Source organism: Rhinolophus ferrumequinum, chromosome 3, assembly GCF_004115265.2.
Source record: "Rhinolophus ferrumequinum isolate MPI-CBG mRhiFer1 chromosome 3, mRhiFer1_v1.p, whole genome shotgun sequence".
NCBI classification, from domain to species: domain Eukaryota; kingdom Metazoa; phylum Chordata; class Mammalia; order Chiroptera; family Rhinolophidae; genus Rhinolophus; species Rhinolophus ferrumequinum.
In genome coordinates, this window is record NC_046286.1 from 8,073,827 (window position 1) to 8,091,827 (window position 18,001).

An 18,001-nucleotide genomic window follows, 5' to 3' on the forward strand; every position below is an offset into this window, starting at 1 on the left:
TTTTTTTTTAAATAGCAAAATAACGTTCAAACGGTTTTTCCCCTGCATTCAACCTGGAGCACAGCCCACAGGACGACAGTCTCTCATGGCAAGGCTGCCATCGTTAGGGACTTGTTCCTGTTGCAGAGACGTTTAGTAGGAGTAGTAGTAGTAATAGTTGTTGTTAAACACCCGTGGAGTACTAAATATGGCCAGTTCTGCCCCTGCTGGCAAAACAATTGGAAAATTAAAAACACCCACAGGGAGGGCAGTTAAGCTTCGTAGGGGTGAGATGATTTGCAGGGGCATATTTGACTTTTTGTCTGTATGTATGTTTTTAACAAAAAGTCAGAAAAATTGAATTAGTGTCTCCTCCTTTGCTCACCCTACCCCCATACTCACTGTTTGCCATACAGGACCCCTAGTTTCAGTCTTCCTGGCCAAAGACCCAAGGCTCCCTGGGCAAATCATTCATGCTTTGGAGACCAAGATAAGGGAGTACATTCTTTGAAGACTTCTGGCCTATCTCTTCCCTCCAAAGCGTCTTCAGATATAAATCAACAGTAGGAAGAGGTGGGTAGAGTCTGTGGCTGTGTACTGTCTAGCTGCTCGCATGGTTGCATGATTTTGTAAGACATAATTTGAAAACCTAGGCTTCATGTATACAGAGTAAGTAGAAGACTTATTCCATGTTTTTAGGCAACTTAACCTCGAAATGAATGTTCTGAGGAACTAAAAGAGAACAGTATTGCCTGTCTCATATACACAGCTATATGAAAATAAATCTGGATATATAGGTACTTAATGGATTCTCTGTCCCTTTCTTTGGATAAATGAAAATAAATTGTTGCTGATCTTACTTTTCTGGAAATGTTGGAAAAGGTAATAGAACAGAAGTTCAAGACCAGTCTTAACACTGTAAGAGTCTTAGAACCCTCCTGATCATAGACTGTGATTTGCGATCAAGGAACAGAAATGAGGGGACTTGGGCGTGTGGCCTTTGAGAAGTATCTTTCTCTTAGGTTTCTTAATCTTGTTTTTCTCTCTGTTTCACCTTGCTACCTTACTCTGTACTCCACTAATGCTATAAAAGCAATATTTTAAAAAATCAATGCATTATAATGTTGAACTCTGAAATACCCAAGCAGGTTAGGAAACGGAAAGATTATCTATTGAGGATAATTTGTCAGTTACAATGAGCAACTGAAAAATCTATAGGGGAGAAGTAATGTGGTTTAGTTGGGCAGGCAGGACAGGTCTTGGTAATGGAGAAGCTAAAACAAGGAAGTGGTGCCAGGCCAGTGCCAGCTACAAAGGATGACCACTGTATTGCAGGTCTTTCAGCTGCTGCTGGCCGGCACCTCTTTAGCCTTAGCTCCTGGTGATGCCCTTAAATGGTGATACCATTTGAGTAAAAAGTATCACAGCAGGAGTGACACTTAACCACAGGGATGGTAGCTGCAGTTTTTCAGAGGAACCGAACCAAGGAGTGGTTTATGGGCCACCCACCCGCATCTGTGTATTTTTAAAGAGACCTGGCATAGGAGCTAAGTGAAAGGAAGCTATCAGTATGGTTAAGAAGAAAAAGCTTTGACTTCTGCCTGTGGGGCCCATATAAAGGTGAGAAGGCATGTTTTACCTTTTCTGACCATTAAGAGAAATAAAATTTCAAATAAAAACAACTGGTTTTTCTTTTGCTGTTGGGAGGGGAAATTTTTTTTTAGACCATCCTACAAATAATCAGTGAAGAAACTTTTCTAGACAACTTGTTTAAAATAACATGAGAGGAAAAAATAAAGCTGATTTTATATGAATTAAATCCTGACTGTAGTCCATAGAAATCCAGAGAGTTAGCAGCAATGGGAAGAAAATGGTATGACGCGTAAGTCTTATAAGTCATATCGTCAGAGCAGAGGACAAATACGGTTATTCAACAGAGATGTATCTCAGAGAAATTGAACCACATTATTTGGGTAAGGAAATTCTAAGAGGAACAGAGAGAGGTGTTTGTTTTCGTTCCCATCTGTGGCCCAGGATCTGCCCCACCATCTTCCTCCCAGAAGCAGCTGGGTCTTTGTATATATGGGAAGTGGCAGAAACTCATCTTCTAAATGGGAAGGGACTCAGGGAAGAGCAGGAGTAGAATCGTGGCAGTGCGACAACAGTTGGAGACGGGATGGTATGGTGGTTGGGAGTAAGAACTCGAGGCCAGGATCCCTGAGTTCAAATTCTAATTCTTATACTGACTAGCTGTGTGATCTCAGCAGTTCACTTAACCCATGCCTCAGTTTCCTCATCTTAAAATGCAGGTACTGATAATACCTACCTCATAGCCTTGTTATAATAGCTACATGAGTCAACCTAGTAAAAGCATTTAGAAATTACTGGTACCTAATAAGTGCTTTTTGTTAGTGCTTATTATTTCAATTATTACTGAACCTTAACTTAAGGAATCTCTTGTCATATCCACCTGCTGTGATGAGTGGCCTTAAAAATTAGTTTGGACAAAAGGTTACATAATATGATTCCATTTATATGTCCATGTATATGTCCATATATACGACATTCTTAAAACGACAAAATTATAGAAATGGAGAACACATTAGTGTTTGCCAGGGGTTGCGGGGGAGCAAGGGAGGAGAGAGGGAAGGTAGGCATGGCTGTTAGGGCGACATGGGGGGTCCTCGTGGTGATGTAAATGTCCTGTCGCTTGGCTGGATCAATACCACATCGTAGTCGGGTAGGGTACTAGAGTTTTGCAAAGTGTAACCATTGGTGAAAATTGGATGGAGGGTAGATGGGCTTTGTGTCAATTCTTATAACTACATGTGAACCTACAATTATATAAAAATGAATTGCTTAATAAAATGAAAATGGGCTTAGAAGATTCCTGATAGAGAAAAATTGGCATTTAAAGCCACGTAAGTGTGTGTCTGAGCAGACAAATATTAAGGTTAGTAAACATGTTGAAAGGAAAACTGTGAGCTAGCTATTGACATTTTAGTGAGATGTTCATGAACCCTCAGAAACAAATGGAACCAGTTGGGGTAAAAGAAAGAGGAAAGATAAACAACAGCTTTATTTCCCTAGGACCCTTCAAAGTGGTGCTCTCCAGAGGCCTTTGCTCCTTGGACTGTGAAATGGTCTGTTGGTTGATAGGATTTTTGGTGAAGAGAAGAAATTAGATAATAGATGAGCAACAACTTATATACAAATGGTATTCTGAAAAGCAGGCCTCGGAAAAGAATGTGGGGATGACAAATGGAGCTAAAAATCACCCGTCTACATACGTACAATGTAGTTCTTAAGTCGAAGAGGTACCTTTTCTGATCTTTTCCTCTTCTGCTTCTTAACTGCCCGTCCAACAGAATTTATCACTTCCACATTTTGTGTTCATAGCATTCTGTTCATATGTTAATATGCCACTTAGTATGCTGTAGGTTTACTTGTATAGACGTCTTTCCTTCTGGAGTGTAGCCTCCTTGAGGGGAGAGATCACTGCTGGGCACACAGTAGGCGCTGGAGAAATAATGAAATGTTGACTGTCTTCAAGGCCCTGAATAGAGTGGTCATGAATCTAGAGGCCTAAATGAATTAGAGCGTATAAACTGAGACTATTATTGTACTTAATGAGATTGTGATTATTATTGCAAATTAACCTTCCTGGCTTCTGCTTTATGTTTTTATTCTGGTGAAATTTTTCCTTAGGTTTAAAATAAGGAAGAATTTTGGAAAGTTGAATAATTCAGCAATGAGGAGGTGTCCTATAGAAACATTTAGCAGCATTGTAGAGTCAGTCAGGAGGGGAAGGGCAATCAGAAAAAGGCTAAGAAGCTATTGGAAAGGAGATAATTGGGGAATGACTTGTGGCCTTCTGGGACCAACTTCAGTCACAGGCAGTGCCATCAGACTGTAAGAAATCATGAACTTAAACCACGAGTAGCTAGCTCATCTCCTAATGCTTGCCCAAGTATCCATTCCTTGGCAAGCAAGGCACTAACTGTGTAGTCATGCGCAGTGCGTGGCAGGACTGCGGTGCAGGTGGAGAAAGCATTCCTCCCCCCGCCGCCAGGTGCAGTAGGCACAGTGCTTGCCCTTCGTCGCCTGCCCTTACTTGTGCCGACCCTCCAGCCATGTGGCTTTGTCAGGTGCTTGCTGGAAGTTTTAATTTCTGGTCTTCAATATGAAACAGAGGAGACGTACAATTATAAATCTCCTTTTTTACAAGTTAAATGGTGCTGCTAAAATAAATAGGTAAGATAGAAAGAATTCAGGATGTGGTACATTCCACACTCACCAGGACTGTTCAAAAAGTGTGTCATAGGGAGGGAGAGATGGAGGGAGGGAGGGGCACATCCTGTTCTGTATTAAAAGAGGCTTAGACGTACTATCCAAATGTAACACTTGAACCTTGACAGGACATGCCTTTGAAAACAATGGAGATAGTTTGGATATGGACTGAATGACATTGGAGCATTATCTTTAATTTTCTTAGGTGTAGTATTTTGGTTATGTAAGGAAATGCCCTTATTATTAGGTGTGTCTGTATGAAGTATTTTGATGTTTCCAACTTATTTTCAGTCGGTTGGAGGCGGGGAGTATAAATATGGAGGAGAGAGATAAAACAATGTGACAGATTGTTAACAATTGTTGAATGTGAATGGAATATACACAGGTGTTTATTGTACTGTTCTTTGAAGTTTTATGTTTGAAATTTTTCAAAATAAGAAGTTGGGTGAAAGCTAAATACTTTCCTCCTGAGGTTAGGAACAAGGCAACGATGTCTTCTCAGCTTCATACTAGAAAGCCTATCCAGCACAATAGGCAAGAAAAAGAAATAAAAGGTAGACAGATTAGAAAGCAAGAAAAGCTGAGGGAAAAACCCTTCCTTTAGAACTGTTGGACTCAGGGGCCATGATTTTAAAGATTGTTTTATTTCATGGAGAGCTGTTCTCTCCAGAGCACATTAGCTTCTCCTACTTGCTCTTTTGGTGAATTCATAATCACTTTTTTCTGGTGACAAGGTGTGCCACTGCAGTTAGCTTCCGACTATCTGTCCAGCAGGAATCGGCGGGGGCAGACGGACTGTGAGGAAGTAACCCCAGTCTGTAAAATATGCCTTGGGGACGTGTGGGTGCTCATCTCCAGAAAGGGTGCAGTCCTGACTCGTGACTTCTGTGTTCTGCTGCCCTCTAAGCTGTCTTCCAACCTGAAAGTTGTACAGAAGCATCTTCTGCATTGCTGTCATGAGGACCCAAATCAAATGATTAGATGATACAGTTACCCCCCAAGAAGCCTTCTGATGCCTTATGTCTTTTGAGCACATTGAGGGGGACAGAGCCCCCCAAAAGTTCAGGTGCGCTCCCAAGAGAGTCGGCTCTACTGATCCATAGATAGAGGTAGAGAGAGATATACCCCAGGTCCCCCACTCTTGTGTTCCCAGCAGGAAAGAAGGGTCATGGGTCTGCTTTCAGTGTTGAGGTGGTGACAGGGAAGGATGCCACCCTCAGATGTCTCTGATAGCAAAGGAGAGAGCCAGAGAAAATAACCTGGGGAGGGGAAGTGACAGGCTGGGAGGGGAGGGGGAGAGGGAGATGGAAGGAGGAGAGAGGGTCTGCTGCCTAAGAATAGTACTGACTGGCCATTTGGGGAAAACGGACCTTTAAATAGTTGTGTTCTAAGACCTGGCATCCTTGGTGTGTTTCAAGCGAGACTCATTTCCATACCATATATCAAATGAAAACAAAGGCATTCTCCACAAAATTTTAATAATCAGCCTCTTCCAAAGACTTGAATTTCTTTCTCTGTCCATGTAATAGCATTTTAACAGGTGTGTTATTCCAAAATTGTTCTAAGGGCCATTAGGAAGATAAAGGAGGGGGAGATCCCAGTTGGATAAAGTGGGGGGAAAGTTTTTAATGGATAATGAGGGAGTTTTCTCTCCTGAAGTCTTTCATGACACACAGTAAAATGCCAGGAGAGGATGAATCTAATCCCTGCATAAACTCTGATAGCAAAGCACGAGGAGAACCACAGAAAGGACCTATAAAACAGGTTTTTAAAAAGTCTTTTATCAGATTTTTCAGTGGGGGGGGGGTGCTGTTCATGGACAGGGGTTTCAGCAGCTGAAGCTCCTCTTAAAAATGGTCAAAGGAGAGACAGCAGGGATGTGTGAGGGCTCATTAATTATTGCTCTTCCTGATGTTTGCGCAGGCTGTGCGGATCAGAAACGTCAGTCTGTCAAGAGACTGTGATAGGTTCTAAGAAACTGATTGAGTACCTCAAAAGCTGTCATAGAGCGTGAGATTAAACAGATTCATCTTTCTCTCTTAGAAGTGAGGGAAGGTACGGGTGACGAGAATGGAAGAAGGTTTCCTCCTCTTTGTTGCCACTTTATTTCTCCCACTCTCCTGATCTAAATTGTGAGGATTGGCTTGTACAGCGGGCTAAGAGCCTGCCGGAGATGTCAGAAGGCCACAGCCATGGTTAGCAGCCCCGGGCGTCTGCAGGCTGCCAGCTGCACAGTGATGGGAGATTAAGAGAGATTGAGATTCAACCCTGACAGGCCTGACACAATTTATTTGGAAATTTCTGGGAGAGAACATGAGTAATAAAGACAAGAACAGTGACAGTAAGGAACAAATGTGAATTTCTGTCAGAGACAAAACAGAATTTTAAAATAAGTAGCTCTGTTTGTTGTCTCCAGTCAAGCTTTCCAGTTAAACTGTTTCTAAATTGAAAGTATTACCACTACTTTTCTGCGATTGGCTAGGAAAGTATAATTAGAAAATTTCTCTCTTCAGAAGATGATGTTTTAAACTCACTGTACTTTTTTTCTCTGTCACAAATTAAGTAGTAGTTACTTTCAAACCCAGGAAGCTGATAGATAAAATATTTTTTCTTAAGATTTTCCTTCTCATTTAATCACGTTATAAATCTTGACCAGGCTTTCGTTTGACTTGAAGATCTTATGTGGTATTTTTCTCATTCTGTTAAACATAGGCAGGAGTAGATGGGGTCTGGTGAGTACCCAAAATGGTGAACCTGGCATGCGAGTATGGCAGCTCTGGTGTGGGTCTATGCAGACTAGATGATGTTCTCAAAAAAACAGCATATTGCGGGGAAAACAATGCTTTGTTGGCCCTTCATGAAGGACCTTAATTAGAAGTCACTCTTAACTCCTGGGGTGGGAATAGTTTCTAGCTTGCCACTACAGCTCCTCCTGCTGCTAATGAGATTGCTCCTTGCAAGGACTCGATTCTTCTGACAGTTAAAGCTGCATGGAAAAGTTATTTCTGTTCACTTTTCTCTCCACATTTAACCCTTACTGCCCAAGTTCAGATTATGCAAGTAGACTGTCCCGCTGAGAGAAGTTAAAAGTGCTTCAGGGTAACAGAAATGATGTTTGTGAGCAAACAGTAAAGAATCAAAGTTTAATTTATTCAAATAGGGCAATAGATGAGGGTTTCTTTAGTTTGATCATGTTTGGATCTTTTCTTTCTGGTAGTCTTTTTTTTAATTGATATTAAGTTCCTCATTGAATAGTTGAATTATTTAGTTCATTATTATGTGATTAGAATCCCGGTCCTGGACATCTGTTTCTCTTATTTAGGCAGCTCACCCCGTGGCACAAAGTTTCATTAAGTAATTAGCAGAGGAGATGTAAATTTCTTGTGCAGACCTGATGACGATCCTGTAGACTGCTGTTTATTTCATTAGCTTCTAATTAAAACGCTAAGTTGACTTGTGAGAAAACGCCAAGGAATGGTTTGCTTCACCAGCAAGTTATATATAACGCAGTGACCTCCCTGGATGGCAGCGAGTGCAGGGTGGTAAACAGTTCAGGGAGCTCATCCCCCCTTTGTGATGGGGAGCATTAGAGGGCACAGGATTCCTTTCTGGACTACGGACTGAGTGAAGGCTAAGGAGGTATACTCCGGAGCGTACGAGTTACGGATGTCTTAATGTTTGGGGACAGTTCCTTGATTCTAAAAAAAATAACCCGTTCTGGTAAACAATTTGTTTGTCTTGGTTTAGAGTCATTGAAGACTGCTTCCCATGGCTCAGACTTTATACACCGATGCTTTGGTGTTAGACTTGCACAGATGCCGACGCGTCGATTCTCCAAGGCCTGACTGGGGCCGAGCGGTGCTCTGTTAGGATGGGCAGTGCAGTGCAGCCAGAGCTGCTGGCAGCGTCAGAAACCAACAGCTCTTTACTTGCCTTTACTTAATATTTGATTAACCTATAGTCTGCACTATATGACCCACTGTTTCAGGAATGTCCAGTGCTTTCTGCCTACCTGAACAAATAACTCAGAAGTCTTCCTATGTAATGTGGAATGGATCAAGGAAAATTTCAGCACGAGATCAAGCACACTTATTCCTTAGTTTTGTTATTGAATGCTCATTAGTCAAACAAGGTTGGGAATTAGAAGAAAAGAGATGAGGCCTGGACAGGCCTCCTAATTTGGGGGGCCCCATCAAGTGGGTTGCTTGGTGATGACCAATGACGAGTATGATTATATAAATATGAATTGTCTCCCAGTCTTAGGAATCATACATTTAAAAATATTTTCTTCACAGATCACTCCTCGCTTATTTAAAAATAGTTAGCTATGGAGAGCATGGCTGAAAGAAAAATTGTCTTCTCCTTATAGCAAAGGTTTGCTTTAGAAATGGAGATGGGTGCTTTGCAGGTAGACAGCACATTTGACAGATGCATGTGGAAAACAGCATGGTGAGATCTGCATTTCCACACACGCTCGGGCCTATCGTACACGTAGTGGTGTGAATGAAAGCCTCAGGTCTGAGTGCTCCGCTTGGCGTTAGTGCTGTGCTGGCATCGTGTCTCGGCCTCGAGATTTTAACCATGTTCATCAATTCAGAGGATTCAGCTGCCTCCCCGTGTGTGGACCTTTCTCTCCTCCTCCCCGCCCCCTGGGTTTGGGGGATAATTTCTCAGAAGGATGCTCCAGATTTAGGATCTTGCCTCAGAACAAACACCATTTTTTTGTTTACAACTTCTACTCTAGAATTTTCTTGTTACAAAAAAAGAAAAAAAGTATGTCTAAATAGGCTTATTAATACAAATAGTGCCATTGCTGGTTTGTGGGAAACGGACCCCTCGAGAGCAGCATGGCTCATACAAGGTGAATTCCTTTTGGCCGGTGCTTTGTAATGATTTACATTTAGATTGTTGCTTGTTGCTCATGTAGGGGGAGGGGGAGAGGGCCTGGTGTGTCTGTGGCTGCCTCAGTCACTGCTCGACAGGGTTTGGACAGCTTCTCTCAGCAGAGCTGGGAAATCAGCTGAACTGTCTTTCAATTGTTTTCATCAAAGGCCTTGTTTAGTTGGTGTGTATTGGGGGGAAATGTCATGTAGGACAGGAAGAACCAAATGAGATGAAAAATAAAGTTTACAGTCACTAAGAATAGTGCGTGCCTTCTGTGGGTCAGTGCACAGAGCGCTGGGCTGGGGGCTATGAGCGAACTGTCACCATCAGGACCAGCGAGTACGCTCTGATGAAGCGCGGCATCTTCTTTACACAGAGCGAGGCTGGGCAGAGGGACACGGACCACCTCGCTGAAGTGCATCCAACCGTCTGCTGCTTCCCACTGGGCCACTGCGAGGAGGAGAGTCAGTCATTCAAGAAATACATACTGAGCTGTAGGCACATTAGTGGACAAAGCAGGTGAAACTTCCTACCCTCCAAGAGGTTACATTCTCCTAGGGGGTGATTTTAAAAGACGAGCTATGGAGGAAGGAAGGGCAAGTAAAGAGAGGAGGGGAAATGCTGGGGAAGTGGGGACAGGAGTGGTCTGCTATCGGCGGATCAGGAGAGCAGATTCCATTGAAAGGGGTGATCACTTGGTACGTTATGTGTCTAATCACTGTCGTACACCTGAAACTAACATAATAATGTCTGCCAACTGTCACTGACAAATAAATTTACAAGAAAATGTAACTTAAAAGACTTAAAAGACGTTAGATTCCGTGTAGATCTGGGTGAGGAGTGTTCCAGAAAAAGGGAGCAGAAGGTGCCAAGGCGCTGAGGTAGGAGGTAATAAGGAGGCCAGTGTGGATGGAGCAAGGGGAGTGAGCACAGGACATGGGGTGTGAGAGATGGGAGCAGGCCAAATCGTGCAGGGCATTTTGAGAGTCACGGTTAAGTGTCTGAACTTTTATTCTGAGAAGGGGAGCTATTAAAGGGCTTCGAGCGGGGAACTGAAGTAATTCTGACTTGACTTTTAACAGGGTCACTGGCTGGCTGCTATGTGGAGAAGGCACTGCAGGGCAGGGAGATGACAGGGAGACTGGTTAAGAGGCTGGTAGACCAGGCTAGAGGACACAGTGATGCTTTGGGCCAGCGTGGTGGTGGAGGGGTGAGGGGGTGGCATCTGGATCCGTTTTAAAGAAGATGGTTTAGGAGACTCCCTCCCAGGGGAGATTCAGCACATACCACTTGGGAACCTTGGCAAGCGGAGCTTCCTCTGTGCAGTGGAGTACAGAGCCCCAGGCGCTGACATCTTCTGTAAGGCAAGAGTTATTTACAGCCCACCTATGACAGGAGCCTGATTGCATTTTAGTTACTTTTTTAAGGTTATACAGAACACATGTTGTCACACACTACATCTCCATCCCCCTGCCAGTTTGGCACCAACCCTAAGGCTATGGTACCAAGTGCTGGCTGCCTCTGTACCACTGCCCAGTGGAGGCCATGGGACAGCTCCCTGGTGAACAAGCAGGGACACTCCTTAACTCTGAATAAAGGTGGGGTAATTTCCAATATTGGAGCCTGATTCTTGTGTGTTTAGGGTAGAAACATGAGTGTTTTCACTAGAAAAGATTATGGATCACCCACCAAACACGGGCTTTAGGTGTGGAATTGTGCTGACCATGGCAATATAAAGAAGTACTAGACGTAGTCCCTTCTCTAAAGAATTACATTTACGTAAGGATGCAAATATCCAAAAGAAGGTAAATAACCAGTATAAGCGGTAACAGCTGGGACCCACCGAAGGGGCACAGACAGAGAGGACCTCATTTCTGGATGGTCTGGTCTCCCTGTAGAGACAGCTATTTTAAAAACAGCATTGACCTGATTTTGTTTGCCACCCCCACCCTCCTCTCCTGGTTTGGGCCTAGCTTGTTAGAAGTCAACGCTGCAGGTTCATGCTTGTCACAGTTTGTGCAGCCAGTCAGAACGGGCTCTTGCTCACACAGGTCCAGTTCCTGGAGAAGGGCAGTAGCCTGGTCAGAAGAGCGCCTGGCAGTACATTAATCAGCTGTGCTTGCCCGGCCCGGCACTAACCTGACCCCCGAATGTGTTGTTTTGGTCAGATTCACAGTCTGAGAATGAGGATTCGCCAGTGAAACGGCCACGACTACTGGAGAATACTGAGCGATCCGAGGAAACCAGCCGATCTAAACAGAAGAGTCGACGCCGGTGCTTCCAGTGCCAAACCAAACTGGAGCTGGTGCAGCAGGAATTGGGATCGTGCCGCTGCGGTAAGCATCTCCCCCAGTGGCATGGGGGTGACTGCCCGTGATACCCTGGCATGGCTTTGGAATTATTCCTAGGAGGTGGAAGTCCCTTGTCCTTCTCCTGAGTTACCCCCTGAGCGCTGGAGGTTTGGAGTCTGAGGACTCGGAGTAGAGGATTCTTCCAAACACACACCCTCACTGCTTGGACACACACTCCTCCAGAGCTGCCCTTACTGCTTTCTGCGTTCAGCTTCCCCTCCCCTGCACATTGCTCTGGTTCCTTCTCATTGATGACTTATTTAGAAATTAACCAAACCAGCAAAATCCGGGGCCATGTACCATAAAATTCAGATATTAAATTAATTTTGAATGAGCTTCTTACTATGTATAATAAATGGAAGATTCCTCCCGTCATATCCCTTTTAAATTAAAGTATGATTAGAAAAGTACTTTCTTTGAACCGTAATTCATTGTCAGTTAACCCCTTGGAAATAGCTTTAAAGTAACCTTTTCTTCTCTCTTAGCCAGTATAATGCCAACTCTGCATATCTCTGCCCAGGGATGTGTTTTTTAAAACTTCATGTGGACGCACAGTGGAACAAAACTTAAACCAGTCTCCCTTCTTTCCCTCATCATTTCGGCTGATTTATAATTGTCCTGCCCCTGTTGTGCTTTCCTGATATTAAGGCATAGCAGTGTGCTTTAAGGCCTTTGGGGTCTCGCCTCTGCTAGGTCTCGCCTCTGAGAATCCCACATGTACTCTTTGTCCTTAGGAGTGAGCGTACGCCTGCTTTCCCCTCTGGGATAGCCTTAGATACCCCACGAGGGCTAGTGCCGGCACTCAGGGGTAGATGCTTCTCTCAGCAGCTAGGAAGTGAACAGTTACTCCACGTCCTTCATCTTCTGATGAGACGGCGGTTTCTGCTCTTGTCCCTCAGTCACCTGCCCTGTTGGAAATGAGAAGGAAATGAGGGAGTGCCAGTTTCTCATGGGAACAAAGTTGGAATTCCTGTTCCTGTTGTACACTCGAGATTGTTGTTCCACTAGAGATCTCTTTGTTGTACGCTCGGGGGTGTGGCACGTAACCGAAGTGTGCATTCCATTCCGCTGCAGAAATGGGGACCAGCGTGGGGAGGCCCGGTGTCACCGGACAAGTTTTCATTTTTCCGCTTGCATTTAGTTTCCTCCTAGGTGCTTGTGTGAAAGGATAAAGAAGAGAGGTGTGGGGTAAGAGGTGGGGGCGGAGGCTGCCAGCAGAGTTTTCAAACTTCAGTGTTGTTTGTGCATGTGACATGGCCCAGGTGAGCCCAGAATCTTATCTTTAGGCTGCTCCTTGATCAACCCTGCGTTCAGCCAGGTACCTGCCAGGTAATTTGAAGTTCTTGGTGAGGTAAGGAGGGAATACTGTGGTGAGCCAAGGAACGTCGGAGGCTACTGCCTTCCCCACATGGGAAACTTCATCTAATCTTTTGTGGTGCACATACTTGCTTTGGTCTTCACTGGAACGGTTGCAGCATTTCAGCAATTCCGTCTCTTACCAGTGTTGTGAAGCCTAACTAACCATTTTGCCTGTTGCTTTTATAACACAGGCCTTTAGTTCCTAAATTCGAATCATGGGATTTTCCGGTACCTTGTGTTCTTGTTTCCTTCTTGAAAGTCACTGAATCCTGGGTATTACACAGGATTTGCCTTAGTAGATCAGGCAGTTGGTCCATCAAGTGTGCTTTCTTGCCTCTGGCAGCGGCTGATATCTCCTCTCCTTGTCAGGCAAGCAGTAAGAGTTCACAGTTTAGCCCCTGAGAGATGTTGTAACTAAGTCTCCCAGTTTACCCTTCATTCAGCATTGATGCAAACCACCTAATTTCCTCAGGTCTTAGGCACTGCTGAATAAAATCTAGAAATACATGTTAGATGACTCTGCCTGCTCCTAAAGTGTAGCCAGCTTGATTGTCTCTGGTAAGTGTGGATTACTCAGCTGTTCTCTTCACCTCTTGGGCAGGAGACTGGACTCTAAGTGCCCATTGGGTTTGCCACAGACATGCATTCGTTTTACAGGATCTCACACATAGTCCCTTAGCTTGTGCCCAGTTCTGAGGGTCTGCTTATAGAGAGGTGGGATTTTTCTGGTGGTGAAGAACATTTTGAGCTTTCTGCAGTCCTTCCAGAGGTAGCCTTCCCAGAGAGAACCAGGAGTTCAGTTTGGCCCATTGAGAGTATTACACTTATATACCAGAAAAATGGCTGAGGCAACTGCCACATTGCAAAAGATGCAGGACAGCAGTGGGAACATATGTCGGTGGGACTGTCGTAGACAAACAGCTCTTGTGTTCGTCCTGCCTGTCTGCTTGGATCTCTCCAGGAAAGGGTGAGGTGTCTAGTTATTTCCTTTGGATGCATGGCGTGTTAGAGAGACATTTAACTGCCCTGAAAGGTCTTAGATGGGGGAAAACACAGTCATTTACTACTGAAAGTGAAGACTCAGGAAGGTAGTTTGAACTCAAACAGAACACTCTCCACTGTAGAAAATATATATATTCACAGTCTTTTTTCCATTCCCCTTCCACTCTGTACAGGTTATTAACTGCTGACAAGAAATTCACATCTCATAAATAATGCTTAAGAGCCATTGCTATATAAATTGAATGTGTTATGAATTGTGATGGGCCTTTTTGTAGCATTCGATGCCTAGAGCAGGAAGAACAGAGGATGTCATTTTCATTAATTTCTAATGAGGTGCCAATTAAAGACAGGGAAGACGCTCCAAAGGGAAGAGTGGCCAAGCTCCCCTGAAGCCTCTGCCCTGGGGCTGTCATCCAAACACTGCCAGCAAGCCTGCTCTAAAAATTCCATTAAATTACAGTCTCATGGAGAGCGCACACAGACACATTCAGCTTCCCTTTGATCTTCAAAAGAGCAATTTGTAAGACGAGTTCTGAGCTTTCTCACATAGGGAACAGCTAGAGGTGATAGGAATTGTTAATTGCCAAGACACTCCATGGCTTTGCAATAAGTAGGTGAATTTCGAAGATGAGTTCTCCTCTGCCGCTGTGAGTAGATAACCTTTAAATCAACAATACCAAAGTAACACCCTTTTCCTGTGAAATCTTTCCGGGTGCCAATTAGATAAGGTGTGTGGTGAGGCTGGGAGGATAGCCTCCATCCTAGAGGATATTCAACAGTTTAACTTCTCAAGATAGAAAACAGTTGCATAAAAATGGATTTACTTGATTCATTTTCTACTCAGTAGGCAAATTGATCAGGTCATTCTCATGGTAGGAGTCTTGTCCCTCCAAATGCCACCCACTAAAGGGTGTTCTTCTGAGGCCTGGCCGTCCAGGTGAACACTGTGTTTTCTTAGCAGGTCTTGCGTGATACACACCTGTGGCTTTTTAATCACTTCTCGTTGCATCCCAGACCACAAAATTAATTTTTAAATACCAGTCTAATAGCTTGTATAAATTATCATGTATTTTAAATTGATAGTGACGTAACAAACTGTAAGCTGATACGCTCCCTTTTGGGACAACAGTGTTTTTTCTAACCTTCGTAATCTGATTTCCTTTATTGCTTTCGAAATAAATTTTGTATTCACTTTAGAAACTCAGTGATGCTTTAGCTGGAGTCCGTAGAGTAGTTTACCATTTCTAAGTGCCTCAGTGGTCATTTCTGGCTTATCATTCCCTGTCAGACTAAATTCGGCAAGCATTTATTGAGATACAACTATATGCACAAAGCATTTTGCTAGGTGCTGTGGGAACATAGGAGCTAGAAATAGAAAATGTAGGAGCTCGTAGTCATGGTCAGTGGCTTCAAACTTGGGTGGGCATCAGAACCCCATGGAGGGTGTGGTAAGACCCAGCCCGCGGGTCCCACCCCCGGAAGTTCTGAGGCAGCGGGCCTGTGCGTGTTGAACAAGTTCCCAGCTGATGCCGCTCATCTGAAGGCCGCTCTTTGAGAATCCCTGCTCTGGGCACTTCTCAGTCCTGGGAAGCTTCCAAAAATGGTGTCTGGGCCTTCCTCTAAACCAGGGGTGTCCAAACTTTTTTCAACGGTTTTCACCAAGGGCCATATGCGGTAAAATACACAAACAGCCGGGCCACTCACTCGAGGTGAAGTACGTATTGTCTCACCTGGTTTATTTAAGTAAACTAAATATTTTTGGAATTTGCTGCGGGCCAATTAAAAATGGATTGCGGGCCACAGTTTGCCCGTGGGACGCAGTTTTGACACCCTTGCTCTATACAGTGAAATCAGAGGTCACCAGGTACTGTTTTTAAGTTTTTATTTGGAAAGTAAAAGTTTTTTCCTGGACCATTTGAGAGTAAGTTGCAAACCTCACGGTCCTTTTCTCCTATAAACAATAATGAATGTTCCTTAAGAATAGGGATACTTTATATAACCACAGGACAGTTATCACCTTCAGTAAATTCATACTGATAGAACGCGTTCATCAAATCTTTTGTCCATGTTCGAGTTTTGTCTGTTGGTCCAGTAATGTCTTTAATAAAAGCATTTTTTTTCTCCCCCAGTACAGAATTCATTCCACGATCAGGTATTGCATTTAGTTGTCAGGTCTCTTTAGACTCTTTCAACGTGGAACATTTTCACAGCCTTTCTTTGTTTTTAATGATATTGACGTTTTTGAAGACCACCCCCTCCACCCCCTACCTTCCTGCCCACAGTTTTTTTTTTAATAGAACATTCCTCATTTGGGGTTTGTCTGATGTTTCTTCATGATGAGATTCAGGGTATGTGTCCCAGTCAGTATATTACGTAAGTGATGCTGTGTTCTCAGGGCTTTACGCCGGGAGCCACAGATGTCCATCAGCCTCTCAGTGTTGGTGTTAATTGTGATTCACTCACCCAGTCCAGGTGCTGGTCGATGTCTCCACTGTGTCGTCACTATCTGTAACCTTACAGCTGGAACGCAATCGGGGAAAATGCTTTGTGACCATGTAAATGTCCCATTCTTCATCAAACATGTCTCCTAGGTTTAGCATCCATTGATGTTTGTTGCCTGAATCAGTCTTTACTATGAAGGTTACGGAATGCTGATTTTCTAACTCTAGCCCTTCTTCTACATTTACCATTTGGCATCCTGTGTTCTTCTGTCAGTGAAACCCTCTTCCCACCATTTATTTATTATTGGTATGGACTCATGAGCTCTTACAGTTTTTAGTGGTTTATAATTCATTACTGAACTTAGTTTGGTGCTCAGACTCTCCCACATTTGGCCGATGGAAGTTCCTGCAAGCTGACTTCTGTGTCCTTGTGATGTGGCCCCCACCCATCTTTTTAATTTTTTTCCTTAGCATTTCCTTACTTTCTAGCATAATAAGATGTTATTTTGGGTGCGTTTGTACTTACCTTTGCCAAGTCCTGGAAACAGCCTCTTTTCCAAGGATTCCCAAGGTGATTTTAATATGCATTAAAAGTAGGGAGATGCTGGGCCTGACAGGATAGCAGATACATACATAAAATAAATGACATCCAGGGCAGCCTATCAGAAGAGTTTTAACCAAGGTGTAAGCCATATGTTACAGGAATATGGAGAGAGAGCGATGAATTTCAACTGGAAGATTCTGGACAGGCTTCCACAAGGAAGGGTGGGACTTAGCTATGGGGAAAGAGCTTGGACAAAGCTGAGTTTTAAGATGAGTGACCTCTGTGCAGCTGGATGGAGCCTTCGGGTTGAGTAAGGAGAGCCTCCTAGAAAGGAAGAGAAAGGATTCCAGATTCCAGGCTATAGCGTTTGGACATTGGTTTGCAGTAAGAAGATAACAGTGGTTTTGAATATGGTCAACACTATCTAATTTGACTATTTTTTTTTTTTAATTAAGCACACAGGAAAACCAGGTGGGTGTTGAATCTTTTTAGCAGAATGATCTAAGAATATGTGAACTGATTCACTAAATAATACGCACATGTCGCAGCCGTCCTTGCCACTATCGGGGACTGCACAGTGAACGAATAGTGACATCCTAAGGCTCCGTGTGGGGCAAGGACCTGTGGTGATTACGAAGCACGTTGGTGACATGAGATTTCCAGGCTGGCCCATTTCAGCAGCATCAAAAATTACAAATAAGCCTCCCTTTATTTTTTAACTCTAGTCCAAGTGTGATGTGAACCTGTCAGAAACATTTGGCATTGTGTCCTATGACTCTGAAAGAAAACAAGGCAGGATGTTCGTAGGGAAGGCCTTATTCCATGTACAGAGTTCTAGTATGGATCCATCAGAAAACCCTGCTATCCAGGGAAACACCTGAGATCCTTCATCATGACCCAGTTGATTTAGCTGGTTAGGTGTTATCATTATTGCTCGAGTGGAGAGCCCGTGCTCTGCATGTGGTACATAGAGTATGGCTCCCCATCCTTTAGGAGCTTCTGTTTTTTTATGCTAAGTCTGGCAGTGAAAGCCTAAAGTTTCTCCAGTATCTCTAAGATGGCAGCGGGGTGTATGTTACCTATGGCTCAAGAGAAGGAAGTGCCCTGCCCACCCTCCCAAAAGCAAAACAACAACAACAAAAAAACCCTGT

General features: G+C 43.7%; 1 protein-coding gene across 4 annotated transcripts in view; it reads left to right on the forward strand.

The window, feature by feature from the left end:
- The window catches only part of ZFAND3 (zinc finger AN1-type containing 3), a 314,249-nt gene that overhangs the window by 273,607 nt on the left and 22,641 nt on the right, over window positions 1-18,001 (forward strand). For all 4 annotated transcript variants that reach the window (XM_033099911.1, XM_033099924.1, XM_033099906.1 and 1 more), the window contains one exon: window positions 11,322-11,489. In XM_033099911.1, coding sequence (XP_032955802.1) covers window positions 11,322-11,489 — 168 coding nt within the window. The remainder of the gene's footprint in view (window positions 1-11,321; window positions 11,490-18,001) is intronic.